Source organism: Toxorhynchites rutilus, chromosome 1, assembly GCF_029784135.1.
Source record: "Toxorhynchites rutilus septentrionalis strain SRP chromosome 1, ASM2978413v1, whole genome shotgun sequence".
Lineage (NCBI taxonomy): Eukaryota > Metazoa > Arthropoda > Insecta > Diptera > Culicidae > Toxorhynchites > Toxorhynchites rutilus.
In genome coordinates, this window is record NC_073744.1 from 137664244 (window position 1) to 137680575 (window position 16332).

The window sequence follows — 16332 nt, forward strand, 5'->3', positions numbered from 1 at the left end:
ACCACTATCATCGTGAATGTGCAATTACAGACCAATCAACTCTAATGCGACACTGAGTAGTGACTCGGTATGTCGAGGATTAGAGGTAACTTACTGTATATGCTATTTGGGTGCATCATATACCACCCAAAATATCAGATATTCGATGCTCTATATACGATTTAATGTTTGGTGGGTTGACATACTTGGCAGCTTGGTTTGTCAAGTTCATAATCTCATGTTTACAGTTTTGAGTTAAGTGCAATTGAATGACGAAGTTGAACTAATTTATTTTTGTCGCTATGTTTATCAGAACGCAAAAGATCGGCAAACAGATCATCTTCCGTTCTTAGAAGTTAAAAATAAAAAAAAAGAAACGTGAAAGTTAAACACTTTTCTTGAAACCGGAAATATTCGGACTTAAAAATAATTTTTAACGTAATATTCCAAACATACATGTATTTACAAAAATCTATAATAATTATTATAATCATCAAGAACGTTTTCCGCCATTAGTTTTTTGGTTGTCTGTAGTAAATCGTATATACGCATGACAATAGTCGCACTAGATGCATGTATAAGTCGTATATTCATCCATCCAATCATCGTGAATACTGTTGCAAGTGGAAAATAAATGTGTGTTCATTGCTTATGATGCGAACATAAACAACAATATAATACAGTAATTTAAATTTTATACGACATGCCGAGGCACCACTCAGTGTCGCTTTGGAGGCGATTTTGGCTTGTAATTGAACATTGACGATGTGAGTTGTATGGTGTCTACGTCTGGTGGCAACTTCAATGTGGTGCCATAATTTGGGCCCCAAACTAGATGTTTAAAAAAATGTCCAATTAAGCATTACAGGTCTGGCCAATAATCCAAACGTCGCATTAAATGCAACTTACTGTATATAAACAATATTTATTACCAGCTGTTTTGGGGCATCTCGCACAAATTGACAATACCATTCAGTTGTCAGTGCAAGTCGGTGCAATTTTTAGAGTGTAAAAAAAGTTCACTGTTTACATAAAAGCAATCTCGAATCGGCCCCACTTTTTTGCTTGAAGTTACTATCCCCTGATATACTTCTACGCGCCTTGATTGCAACAACAAAAATCGCTCAAATATAAACATTTCTCTCACATTTTCTCTCAACGTCCCGCGTTTACACCTCTCACGAGAACTCACTCTCTGGATAGATTTGTTTTGTTTACCCTGCATCCGATCAGCTGTTCAGCTGAGTGCACCTTGAGTGACAGCGCGACCAAAACACAAAGTACGTAGAATAGAAGGTAGGGGATATTTCATGTGTATACACACGGAGAGCGCATGTGTTACACACACAATGAAGTTAGTAATAAAAAATCCTCAATTAGCTCAATGTTCTGAAGTTTTTTTTCAATATTTCTCGATTTTTAAAGTTCCAAAAATTATAAAAAGTGACAAAATCGCAAATCGAGCCGACGGTATACACGGCAGTGTACCGCTTTTTCAGCGCAAGTACGGTTTTATGTTATTTTTTTATCGATTTCATACTGTTTTTGTTTACTTCAGCAAAATGTTGAAGTACCACGTTTCGCGATACAGGAACAGAATAATTTTGAATGAGATAAACTAATCGGAGATGTTTTCAGCTATTCCATGCATTCGCTCCTTGGGTCGGGAACGGGAACGACACCACTTCGATATAACCTCTCCACACATTTGTTTATCGGTTTTGCACTATTTTTATAGTACAGGTGCGATAATTTTACTGTTTTAAATTCATAAATAATTAAGTAAACTGTTATTTCATCATTTCGAAACATATTTTGAGACAGTTCTTGTGCTATAATTCAAAAAATTAAAAAATGTTTGAATTTATATGGATTCGATCGATGGTGTATTACTGTTTCTTGTTTTTTTTTCTTTGCCTACCACTACTTGAACAAAGCAGGGAGTAGAATACCTTCTTATTCTACGTACTTTGACCAAAACAATCACTTTGACTTTGACAGCTTCATCTTCTGATCAATAACAACCGAGCCAAACAAGTTTTCGTTATCACGAAAAAGGAAGGCTGCATCGGATATAGCGTATTTGTGCTGACTAATAATTCGAGACGACATATCGGAGTGATTTAACTGCTAACGCAAACAATGGGGAATCAGTTAGTGGGCGTGGCCCCATCGCAGATTTCCCCCGTGGACAGCTATCTGACGGGTTCGTTCGAATCGGGTTTGCAGTATGAGTCCAGGTAAGAAAAGGATAATAATTGCAATTCGAAGCTGATAGTGATCAATAACCGTGACATGTTGGGTGCATAATTTTAGCATGGGCAGCACACGATTCCTCAAGGTGGCTCGAGCAAAAACTGACGAAGGTCTTGTGGTGGTGAAAGTGTTTGTGAAACACGATCCTACGCTCCCGCTGGAGGAACACATCGACGAAATAAAGAGCATCAAAAAGAGTCTGGTGCATGCGGTTAATTGCCTGCCTTTTCAGCGAGTGATAGTGAGTGGATTGTGTGACGGTTTACTGGAATCAAATTCTTATGATGTTATTGTTTTCAGATAACCGATCGTGCCTGTCTGATTGTCCGCGAGTACATAAAACACAGCCTGTACGACCGAGTCTCAACCCGTCCTTTTCTCACCACGATCGAGAAGAAGTGGATCACATTCCAGATCCTGTGCGCAATGCATCAGTGTCACAAGCAGAAAATATGCCACGGAGACATCAAACTGGAGAACATTATGATTACGGCCTGGAACTGGACGCTGCTGTCTGATTTCGCCTCGTTCAAGCCGACCTTCCTGCCGGAGAACAATCCGGCGGATTATAACTTTTTCTTCGACACGAGCCGTCGCAGGACTTGTTACATTGCGCCCGAGCGGTTCCTCAAATCCCCGAGCGGAGAGTCGATATCGCAGAAGTTGGATGGCGGTCCACTTGTTGGGGATGGTCCGTGTCAAATTGGGAGTTTGCAGCCCGAAATGGACATCTTCTCGGCGGGATGCGCCTTGCTGGAACTGTGGACCGAAGGGACCGCACCGTTCGAGTTCTCCCAGCTGTTGGCTTACAGACGCGGGGAGGTGGAGCTGGTCAACAAACATCTCGATTGTATCGAAGACGAGAGGTTGAAGAGCTTACTCCAATCGATGCTGAGTCCCAAACCGAAGGATAGGAAGTCTGCCGAGATTTATCTGGATCAGGAGAGGGGAAACTTGTTTCCGGAATATTTTTATTCGTTTCTGCAGTCTTACCTGCAAATGTTTCCCGTCGTTCCGGCGGATGAGAAGATTACGCGGCTGCGTACGGATATTGATCATATAATTGAAATTGTGACCGAACGGGAGCAACAGCAGGACAAATGTGTCGAAGAAAAGCGGATAGACAACGATGGGCTGATTTTGATAATTGCGGTGGTCACATCCTGTATCCGAGGGCTCAAATTCTGTGGCTCAAAGCTTTCGTCGTTGGAAATACTGGAGAAAATATCGGAAAATACAACTTCCGAAGCTATCCTGGATCGCATACTTCCGTACATTCTTCATCTCACACAGGACAATATTTCACGCGTTCGTGTTCGTGCCCTCGATTCACTGACCCACTGTCTTGGACTGGTCAAATATCTCACCCGTTGCAACGCGAATGTATTTCCGGATTATATCTTCCCGGCGATAACCCCCCGTGCGTCTGATGATTCCGTCATGGTTAAAGTAACGTACGCTAAAAACATCGCCACATTGGCGGAAACGGCGGTCAACTTTCTCGAACAGTGCCATTTCGGCAGCAACTCAGAAAATCACCCATCGCCACATTATGACACCGAACTCAATGCTGTGCACAATGTTCTCCAGCCTTCGATACTTGCGCTGCTGACTTCCACCCAGCCAATTGTCAAGCAGATGCTCATCGAATCGGGCATCACAAAACTGTGCGTTTTCTTCGGCCGTCAGAAGGCGAACGATATTATTCTATCGCACATGATCACCTTCCTGAACGACAAAGACGACAAAAATCTGCGCGGTTCCTTCTTCGACTGCATCGTGGGAGTGGCTGGCTACGTCGGCTGGCAATGTTCCCCGATGCTGACCCCCCTACTACAGCAGGGCCTCTCCGATCCGGAGGAGTTCGTGATCGCGAAAGCGATCCGAGCGACCACTTCGTTGATCGGACTGGGTTTGATCCAAAAACCGGGCATCATCGAGTTCATCGCCGAGTGCGCATGCTATCTGAACCACCCCAATCTGTGGGTGCGGCATGAAATCTGTGGCCTGATCGCAACCTCGGCCCGGGTGCTCAGTCCGCTGGATGTGCAGTGTAAGATAATGCCCTCGATTGCGAACCACCTCAAGGCTCCGCTGATACAGGTTGAGAAGCCGGAGCTGCTGATGGACAGCTTGCTGGCGCCGATTCCGCGGAGCATCTTCGATGCGGTCATCAAGTGTCACGACATCAACCAGCTGATCGAGAATTTGAGGGAGAGGAAAATGGCGCGCACCAGATGCAGCGAAGGGTTCATTCCGCAGTATGGGGAGGTGTCCACGCAGATGAAAAATGTAAGTAGCGCTTCTGAATATGTTTACAATATTTACTTTTTCGAGAACGTTTCACTAGAATGATCAAATTACAGTACGGTATTGGTCAATAGTTGGATCATTCTATGTATCTTGCCGCAACTCACTTTATTATGCGTCATTGTCATTGTTGTTATGATAACTGAAGGGCTTGCCTAATTTATAATACAATGTTATTGAAAACGTTGATAACATTATAATTCTAGTGATGGGAACATGCATATGGTATCACAAGACACATTGACTGGAATGCATATGCGGACGCGATTGCTCTAGCCATCAATTCCGGAGACGGTTTACATCCATTGGAGGTGCATAACTTCTGTTCCGTCTGCTGGGAACTGTGGGGTGGACTGTATTTTTGTTATGTTGATCCACTCATGGATGCAACGGGTGCGTGGAAGGAAACCTCGTGTTCCTCACGCTTTATTTGACGGGTGGGATCCCCTGTGGCTCCGCTCCGTGATGTGAAGGCCTAACACTTTGGGATGTGCTTCGGAAATGGTTTGAATAGTGCGAAGTGAAAACATGGTGGTTAATTACTATTTACACTATGTACATCATTTAATATTCGAATTCACTGACATTTTTTTATTTACACTTCTACATTTGTATACATTGATGCGCATGCGAATGCGCCACTATTCTTCTGGTAGTGTTGCTGCTATCGGTTCCCGGAATAAATCGCCACAGAAAACGACTGCAACAGAAACCACCGCTTATAAAATGTGTAGTAGGCTATAAATATTGTGGCGCGGTATTGTATTTCAAAACAAGAATTAACCGGGCAAACGTATCGCCCCAGGCAAACGTAACGCCCCGGGCAGACGTATACCGTCCGACGCTCGCTAGAGCTCGGTCGGACATTGCTAAAGGATCGTATCCTATGTTTCAAACTAACCGGGCAATCAGTGGATCCCAGGTTTGCGTGCGAGACACCGCCGCTTCCGACGGCGGGTCGGCGGTGGACTCGGATTGCGTCATCTTGGCGGCATGGGCCGCCTCGATTCCTTATCCTCGCCAAATGGGGACTTCGTCCCCATTACATTGTCCTCAGAATAAATTTCGAAAAACGAGAACAAGAGAATAAATTTATAATAGAAATGTGAGGCACATGATGTTTTTCCCGCGCCAAATATTTCTAGCCTACTACACTTTTTCTAAGCGGTTGTTTCTGTTGCAGTTGTTTACTGTGGCGATTTATTCCGGTCACCGCTGCTATCGATGTTGATACTATGCTGCTGCACTTGCTGCTACTGATTTGGCTTGCATTACGGGTGAAAATAGACTGATCTTCGCGCATTCGGGTGGCTTCTTTGACTGTCCCTCGCTTCGTGTCGAATGAGAAGGGGTGGTACTTGCGATTGGCAACTTCCTTTCTCGTTTTAAGGATTGAAGACTTTGATTATATCTAGATTTTATATATTGAAGCCAGTTGATTCAAGGCTTTTTTTGGCTATTGGGACTACGGGTTAAATCTCTTGTGTTCGACTGAGTATAATGATTAAACACAAATGGGTTCAGTATTCTTGGACATGAAGGGAGCCTTTCATTCAGTTTCAGTAGAGGTCCTGTCAGACAAACTCCATTCTCGGGGTCTGCTGCCTCTATTGAATAATATGTTATATAATTTGCTTTGTGAGAAACATTTGAGCTTTTCTCACGGAGATTCGGCAGTAAGTCGGTTCTCTTACATGGGTCTTCCCCAGGGCTCATGTTTAAGCCCCCTTTTGTACAACTTCTATGTAAGCGATATTGACAATTGTCTTACACAAAATTGCAGCCTGAGACAACTTGCAGATAATGGAGTTGTGTCTGTCGTAGGATCAAACGAAAAAATCGCTTCAATTTGTTATCTCTTCGGTTCCTCATCCGGTGTAAGGTTATGAACCCATTGCACAATAGTCCCGGAGATGCATTTAAGTGGAAATCAGCATTTAGAGCTCGACAGTTATTTTCTAGACAAAAACTGTCTCAGACAAAGTTGTTACATATGATAGAGCGCTCATTTTTATGTTATCAAAAATAGGGTGACCAAAAAATATAACTTTCTTATCTTTATAGATAGTTTATACATAGTTCGACAATGTTGTAGTCCCAGTTATTTGAGACATCTTTGTAGAACAAAGTTTTTTTCTATCTCTTGAAATAATCGATATAGTGCCTTTTTTCTAAGCTACGTTAGGACCAACATGGAAAAAAACTGGTTTCTTGCTCTATCTTTTATAATTCAAACAAATACAAACATTTTGCGATGCAGAACTTGTCAATATCTCAACTTCACTCAATGTTATTAATATTTTCTCCTAAAAAATACGCTCTCTGCAATTGTTTGTCGTTCTTTCTGGGGCAAACATAAACAAATTTTATTGACGGCATTTGAAAGAGCATATTTCACTCTACATTCTGTATGATTTCCAAAAATATGTTATTTTTCGTGTTTGAGTAAATTAAAATTGAAATCACGAGTTTTTGGATTAAAAACCTTCAATCAATTTGAGTAGGGTTAAGATATTAACACGTTCTGCATCGCAAAATGTTGGTCTTGATAAGCTCTAAAAGTCGTATGAAGACACTTTTGATGTAGAATTTTAAATATAAAAGTTAGAGCAAAAAAACCCGCTTTTTCATGGTCACCCTAATGCAACTTAGGAAAAAAAGCGCTGAATCGATTATATTAAAAGATAGAAAAAATGGGTGGGTTATATCTATGATATAACCGCAAGGTTGGCGTAGGACTACCGCTCTCTTATTAAGCATTTATATTCTATTCATTAAATTATCGATTGAATGAAACAATTTTCGAATTCAATTGAATTCAAACTTTTTGCTTTGTAAGTAAAAAGTTCGAACAGTTGCCATGTAAGATCAATTCATGTATTGTAATAGATTATGTTCTTCGTCACGAGTAAATTTGATGAACTTCCTTTTACGTTTGATATGATGCCTAGAACTACCAAAATATGTGAACGGAACAATTGTCAAACCATCATTGTATTTTACATTTCTCGAACCACGAAAGTTCATTCACCTCTAGTATCTGAAAGTACGGTTTTCCCAGGCTTCTCAGTTTAGAAATACGTTTTAGGGAGACATATTCTAGTCTGCACAAAGACAAGGAAGTACAAAAGTTCTCGCAGCTTGCATATATTTGCAATGTGGATTCCCCCAGGCATCTTTGTCTTCAAACACATTTTTGTGGGAACAAAAATACCCCCGACTTATATGTATTGGCAAAGCGGATTCCCCCAAGTACATTGATTTTGAAGTCCGTGTTAGGGAAACACAGCTCGGTGGGAACAGAAATATCCCCTACTGGCATGTATATTTGCAAAGCGGATTCCCACAGGTACATTAATTTTGAAGTATGTGTTGGGGAAACCGTAAATCGGGCCAATCAAAACGAGTCTGTTAGGGCGTTTAGATAACGCTTAGCATTTTACAGTGACTCAATTGTTTATCTAATTAAGAAAATTATTAAATGCGATAGATGCGTAGAGATATTCCCTATCAATTGATGCGAACATCTTTCCGATCCAGTGAGAAATGTTCGAGTTATGAGCATTCCAAATCTTTCATGTTTTCCTGCATGTTCTGTGTTTAGGTTTTCATTTTACCCCCCATATATTCCGGTTAGACGTAGTCCCACGTCAAAAAGTTTTGTTCTAAAAAGTTATTTAAAATAAATGGGCCTACAACATTGTCGAACTATGCTCATCTCTATCTATAAAGATAAGAAAGTTAGATTTTTTATCTCATCGACAGTTTTGGTCACCCTATTTTTGATAACATAAAAATGAGCACTCTATTATATGTAACAACTTATCGAAGACAGTTTTTGTCTTAAAAATAAATATCTGCCACAAAGTTGTTTTTTAACTAAATTGCATTAGGGTAATCATGAAAAAAACGGTCATTTTACTCTAACTTTTATATTTAAAATTCTACATCAAAATTGTCTTCGTAAGACTTTCAGAGCTTATCAATACCAACATTTTGCGATGCAGAATATGTCAATATCTTAATCCTGCTCAAAGTTATTGATGGGTTTTCACCCAAAAACTCGTGATTTCAATTTCAACTCAAATACTCAAATACAAAAAATAACATATCTTTGAATATCACATATTATATAGAGTGAAATTTGTTCTTTCAAATTCCGTCAACAAACATTTTTTATGTTTGCCCCAGAAAGAATGGCAAGCTATTGAAGATAGCGTATTTTTGAGAAGAAATATCAATAACTTTGAGTGAAGTTGAGATATTGACAAGTTCTGCATCGCAAAATGTGTGTATCAGTATGTTCTAAAAGTCTTTCGAAGACAGTTTGTATGTAGAATTTGAAATATAAAGTTAAAGCAATAAAACAGTTTTTTCAATGGTGACCCTAATGCAGCTTAGAAAAACGGCGCTATATCTGTCATTTCAAGAGATAGAAAAAAAACTTTGTTCTACAAAGGTGTCTCAATACAACATTGTCGAACTATGTTTACCTCTAGCTATAGAGATAAGAAAGTTAAATTTTTCATCTCATCGAAAATGTTGGTCAACCTATTTTTGGCAACATGAAAAAGAGCGCTCTATCATATGTAACAACTTTGTCGAAGGCAGTTTTTGTCTAGAGAATAACTGTCGAGCTCTAAATGCTAGTTTCCACTTAAATGTATCTCCTAGACCATTGTGCATTGGCTTTATAATCATTTGTTTGAATTTACATCTAAATCTGGAAATAATAATCTCAATCGAAATCTCAATAAATGGATGAATGGATATTTTGTTTTCCCTTGGAATTGTCTTGTGATCTGTTCAAATATATACGAAATAATATTCCTTCGCGTGTAATCTCTATTTGACGTTCGACACCCAAATCATCAAGACAACCTTATACAATCCTTCGTACAACCGAAATATATTTTCCGTGATATAAAAAATCATCACGGGAACACCTAGTTAACTGTCCAAATGTGTGCGAAATTGTGATTTACCCCTTGGGTGCATTCACAAGCAAACAATTTTGCATGTCCGTTCAGCACGGCAGCAATAAAGAAACTGACAGACAGAGATGCCAACCTTCTTGATTTTTCAGGATTTCCCAGACTTTTTAGCATGCTCTCTGATATCCTGACAAACACTCAATTTATCCTGATTTTTCTGAAATGATCCTGATTTTTCCTGATTTTTGTACTCTTTATATTACTCGTAATAAATATACTGGTTTCCATACCAAAGTTTTCTGTCATGATAGTTCTCCGGTTCGCACTTGTATATATCTTACATTAAGTTAAATTCTCTAGACGCAAAGCTGAACTTAACTTGATTCTATTATGATTCTATTATGAACTATTGTTCGTCTGATTCAAAGTAGAATCAACAATAATGATTGGGCTATGGTAAATATATTTTTAACCATACTAAATATCATAAAAATTAGGAAAAATTCAACAAGTCTTCCACTGCTGATATGCTTTCCTCATTTGTTGAGTAAAGATTCATTCCAAAACAGGGATGATGAATTCAGTGAAAATTTGAAAATTGATTTCTCTCACTGTAGTGATGCTGTAGGTTATTCAGAAAAATATAAACGATCAAAAAGTCAGGTGAAACACTGGCAATTCCACTTATGCAAGGATTTATACCATGCTTATTAATTCTTTTACACATCCGGTCTTCGCCTGAAGGACGATATACTCTGTTTCTAGTAGGATTTAGAATGGATTCTGTATTATGAGCTACTACCAAGCAACCTGTTTCTCACGTGTATGCTACCGTTACACGCATAGTTGTCCCATGTTACTTTTTGACAATTTTCACTTTTCTTTATAAATCTATGTTTTTATGCCTAAGCTCCCGGAAAAACACAAAAAAAAAGTTATAGTTTGTTCCTGGCTTTTCACTATCCCACCATGAATGTTTAAGCCCGTAACCAAGATTGATTGATTCAAATGAGGGGATCTTTTCACATTTCATCAAACAATAGTTTTCTGTTTATTGAAAAAACCCAGTGTAATGCTAAACCGAAATGCTTAAAGCTTCTGGTAGACATGCTAGAAAACATTAAATGCATTTTCTCAGTGGCTGATTTTTGAACATGGGACAACTATGCGTAGAACGGCAGTATGGCTCGCAGTAGTTTTCGACGAGGAAGCAGACATGTTCTGGGAGGATAGAATATTTAAGCTGTGTGAAAGATGACGAAAGATTGTGAAACAAAACCATGGATATAAAATTAAATTATAATGCTTTGATTGAAAAAGATGTTTTTGTTTTCCCAAAAATCGACATTAACTTTTCGGACAACCCAGTATGAGCTATCCTGATTTATCCTGATTTTTATTTTAATTTTTCCTGATTTTTTTAAATTATAGATGGCAACCCTGCTGACAGAGGTTGATCAGCCGACGCATCTTGCAGACCAATCGATACTAAAATGATAGTTCTAGAAGCTATCGCTATTTATAATGATTTAAATAGTTTACTTTCGAAGCATTTTTGAGCAAAACAATATATTGTCAATAAGTAAAAAACAAATCTCTCATAGATCTTTTATCATTCGAATAATCTTATTTTCATAAAACTTCGTTCATCCGGTAGAGAGATATGACCGCTCAAAACCTTGTACAGTGGAACCTCGATTATCCGCGAGCGGATAACCCGCGGTGCGGATTATGAGCAACAGCGAATTCCATAGTAGATGCATAGGCCTTACTGGAATTTGTCATGGGTTGTGACTCATTCACCCGAAACACGTTTACCCGAAGCACATTTACCCGAATGTAACACATACTCGAATGACATTCACCCGAATGTGGCGAATACCCGAATGCAACATATACCCGAATGGACATTTACCCGAATGCAACAGTTAGCTATTCGGGTATTAGTAACATCGGAGATGTGTGACACCGCAAGTGTATAGTGATAACCTTGCTGGTACGGCGTTATACTTCACTGGCTCATTCCACCTCGTATTCGCGTTGACGGCGGAATGGTGTCGACATCTGGATACGACATTAGTTTGTATGAGGCCAACTATTCTCTATCAGATTAGTCGACCCTGAGGCAGTTTTAAATTGCTAAAATTTGTATGAATTTTTTTTCTTTGCGTTATTTATTTACTAGAATTACTTTGTTCTGACCCTAATTTAAACTATTTTCTATGAATTTTCAGATATTCTCTCCGAAACTTACCATTATAATAGAAAATTATCTCACAATTGTTGTAAGATATTTTTTCACTACTTGCAAGCAAAAGTGATTTTAATTTACATGGAGTACTAATTTGATTTGGGAAAAATAATATTCATTAATAATTTAAATTTTAAAAGTGTGTTCATTTCTTCTGCAAACCCATGCCTACTCCCCCATTTCGTAATACGACGCTCAATGCCGTCAACGCGGATACACACACTTGATGCGTTACGACCTTCGACAAGACACACCCTGATCGGACAGCACGAAGCCGGGTCTTCCTTCATACACGAACAGCGGCGCAAGCAGCAGCAATTCTACATCGCTGTTCATCAGGCTATTTATCGGCTTCCCAAGGCATACAGGATAGATGTTACATTCGGGTAGCTGTCGCATTCGGGTATTTGTTACATTCGGGTGTGTGGAATTCAGGTGAATGTCTTTCGAGTGAGTGGGTTTCGGGTAAATGTGACACAATCGACTCATGCTCTTTTGTTTTGATCATAGCTTTCACATTGGGCCTGATCACGAACATCACTGTCACAAACGCTTTCACGTCACTTACACTTGTCTATCATTATTGTCACGGTTTGAACGTTATGTCGGTTGTATAATTTCGGACGTTTGAACGTTATGTAGGTAAAATTAATAAGTGTATGAGATAATATTCCATTTAATTGAACGTATGTTTTAAAATGGCAAGTTTGCGATTATACCTCGATGATTTCAATGCCAACTATTCGGACTCATTCCATGAATCATTTGCTTGGTGCGTTGGTTTGCCGAATCAAACGCTGGTTCAAAGATGAGGAGGAATACTTGGTTGCTCTTGAATGATGTAGTTGTTGAACATATGGGAATGTAATTTTATTTCCTCTTTCTATAAATTACTCTAGAGATAAAGCATGACTATCATGAGTTTAATAATCGATATCTCGCATACTCTTGTACTCAGCTCTGTCTTACTCGTTTGAATAGTGAGAAGTATTTAGTATAGGTCAACGTTGAAATCATTGTATAAGAACCGTTTCTACAATTTTGATGAATAATAATATTTTCTATATCTCAGAATAAACCCGAATGTATCCATCTCATGATCAATATAATCCGAGTTACTCCCATATGGGATTCTGAAGTTTAATCCTCTTATCTTTCCCATTCTCGTGTAATTTGATATACGGGACATGAGGTTTGTTATAATTATTTAAACAGAAACTGGTCAGTAGCGTCGGTCAGAAGCATAATTTTCATATGAAACATCTAATGAGTTTCAAGGAATTTGCCAAATACAGAAAATGATTCAGATTTTCTTTAGACGGATATCAAAATAATGGAAAAAGAACTAGAGAATAATTTAAAAATCATTAATTTAAAAGCTGTGCAATGATAGATTCATTCTTTCCTTATTTGAAACTTAAACTTTCATTCAAAGTATGTCTTCAAAACAATATCGCTGAAAATATCTATTACGTAAAAACAAAAGATCAATGGTATTATTCGATGTAACTAACGTCCTGATTTGGGTCTTGTCCACCAATTGCGAATGTTTGAATTACAAAAATCAGCTCTGCTATGGTGGAAAAACATTACAGTTATTATTTTATATTCAAAATATCAACAAATCAATATCATACATAATCAATCATAATGATCGTTTCTTCTGATGGAATTTATGCATGTTTGAAAACTGTGAGGACCTAGAGAAATGCAACAATTTACTTCGAAAAGAAATATAAAGCTGCAACCATATATGCATAAATCGTCAACCAAAATCCACAACGGGTGACAAATATACTTGTCTTTCGCCGTGACGTGACAGTATCGTGATATTCATAATAACACCGAGTTCATCAAAGTTGTCACGACGGATGAACTCTTCCGGATTCTACACACACGGTGGCAGCCGTAATAACGTTGTATACAATTCACTTCGTTTTCACCGTGAAGTGACGTTCGTGATCAGGCCCATTATCTGACCACTGGTGTACACGACCTTGCAGATGGATAGTTTAATGATTTCTATATTGATAAATGTTCATGGTTTTCATGCTGAAATATATTTTTTTCGTGTTTGGAACTCATTTTTAGTCGTTTATTGTGTTATCCGCGATTTTCGTTATTCGCGGTGAGCTAGCCAGACTATTCCACTGATAATCGGGGTTCTGCTGTACTTCGAAACCCTTCGTAATCCCCTCGTTTTCGAGACTTTGAATTTACACCCCAGGACAGAAATGAAAGATGTACTATAACGAACCAACAAAACCACGATTCTATCACATGGACTTTTGCATAGTGACTTGTTTTGTTAGATAATACCATAAGTAATAACCGCTTACCTTCATTCAAAATCATGGTTTTTTTTTTTTCAAATAATATACTTGTCATGGTCATGGGTCGGACCGTCCCCTCCGCCCCCCTACACTACGCCACTGCTTGTATAACAAAAGTTTTTATTTCCATTGCTTATATTTCACAGCTCTTCCGTCGCTTGACAACAGAAGGGCTGACTGATCTCATCGAAACCCAGCTGCTATCGATGAGTGCCCACCTGATCAAGCTGCATCGTTACAAAATGGCAGAAACACGCCTCGTTCCGTGCAATGGCCGAATTTGCCTCGATTCCAATCCGGATATCGTGCACGAAATCAACCTCGGTGACCGTATTGGCAAGAGCAGCGATCCGATAGCCAAAATCAAACGCCGTAGTGAATCCGACAATACTCAAGACTGGCAGCACATGTTCTCGACCGTTGACTCACATTCCCCATCGCCTACGTCCCCCTCCAACGGCTCGGTTGCTTCCGTCCTGACCGCCGCTAAGCTCGTTCCACCTCCACAGTCTACTCCCACGTCCAGTCTGGTGGAGTACAGCATGCCGGAACGTACCGCAATGCAGGAGCTGTCCACCGAATGCCGAGTCGAATTTGACGCTCTCATCACCAAGATGAAGGCGAGATACGCATCTTATGCACTGAACAAAGAACTTCGCGATCCTGCACTGAACATGTCACCGCTATCGGCTGGCTGTAAATTGAACGGAACACTTGTCGCGCACTTACATGAACACAAGGCCGCTGTGAGTAGGATGACTGCCTTGAAACCATATGGATCACTATTCGCCAGTGCTTCGATCGATGGCACAGTGCGATTGTGGGATTGTAACAAGCTGGATGGCCAGCAATCGATTAACCGCTCGCGACAGTCATACCACGCCAACACGCCTTTGCATGCAATTGCTGCCTGTGACAGTGGTCAATCGCTTGCGATTGCTGGTAAAGATGGCGCTCTGCTTCTGCTGAAAATAGACACCCACTCCAGCAAAATGGCACTCCAACAGGCACGTCACCTAGACTCGAATACAAGGGTGGACCGAGCCAACGGTGATCATCAGGATGATGGTCCTGTGGTGGAGATGCAACCATTGGACCAAGGAGCCCAGAGTGTAATCGTGTATGCCACTCTATACGGTGCACTGGTTGGATGGGACATCCGAATGCCAGGCTATGCCTGGCGGCTAGAAAGCGACCTTCGGAAGGGTGTGATAACCACTTTCTGCGTAGATCCAACCAGCTCTTGGCTTACGGTCGGCACCAGCAGCGGTCGCCACATATGCTGGGATCTGCGATTTCGTCTACCAATTGCGGAGATCAAACATCCGCACGATTCCAGGATCCGTCGCGTCTCGCATCATCCCACGGAACCGTCTTGGCTGGTATCGGCCTCCCAGGGGAACAATGAAGTATACGTGTGGAACATCGAAACCAGTCATCGACAGCAGGCTTTCTGGGCCAGCCCGAATCCACCACTATCGAACGCTAACGTATCGTCACATTCCGTTTGTGCCCTCGTCCCTGGGGTGGTGGATGGCAACGGATTCCTGCTGACTGGTGGGACCGATCAGCGGATACGCTACTGGGACCCTGTTAATGTGGAAAACTGCTCGCTGGTCGTGCCAGCTCCGAGAGATTACCTAACTACTTCCAACATTTCTTATGAGTAAAAACAAAAACAATTCGTACTTTCTTTATTCATTTTCTTATCCGCGTACTTTTCAAATTGTAGGTCTCGTTTGATAGACGGTACGAGGGTGACTTCAGAGATTCACTACAACAGCAGCCAACAGGGGGGTCAGGGTGGTGGACTCGATCGCAACTCCCGGGCAGGCTCGGAAGATGCACCGCGATCGGGACCAGAAATGCCCGCTCCCGGACATCACGACGTGATCAGTGACCTGTTGATGTGTCGAACGTCGAAGCAGACGTTCGTCGTGTCCAGCAGTCGGGATGGTGTGATTAAGCTATGGAAGTGAATTTACACATACATATTTGTTGTAGATTTTTTTCTTTTTCTTTTAACGCTAGTAAACGTTTGTGACATCGGTTGTGTTTTTGTATTGATTCTATCTTTTTCCTGCCATTGGACAGAATATACGATGACTCCAGCGGGTGACTTTGCAAATGCGAATGTAGGGGTTTATTTGTTTGGCTTCTGTCGCACTTATAAGGTGAAGCAATAAGATAACAATGAACAAATGAAGAAACAACAGCTTCATTTTGTGCAAATACTGGTGTGAACTAAAACGTATCTGACGAGCTTTAT

The 16332-nt window shown here is 40.3% G+C and overlaps 1 protein-coding gene across 1 annotated transcript; it reads left to right on the top strand.

Annotated features, from left to right (window-relative positions):
* Nucleotides 1–1982: 1982 nt before the first annotated feature.
* LOC129762507 (phosphoinositide 3-kinase regulatory subunit 4) lies at nt 1983–16130 on the top strand. The gene is made up of 5 exons (XM_055760813.1): nt 1983–2219; nt 2296–2476; nt 2536–4527; nt 14210–15729; nt 15796–16130. The coding sequence occupies exons 1-5, from the start codon at nt 2122–2124 to the stop codon at nt 16040–16042; spliced, it is 4038 nt and encodes a 1345-aa protein (XP_055616788.1). The 5' UTR covers nt 1983–2121; the 3' UTR covers nt 16043–16130.
* Nucleotides 16131–16332: the final 202 nt, after the last annotated feature.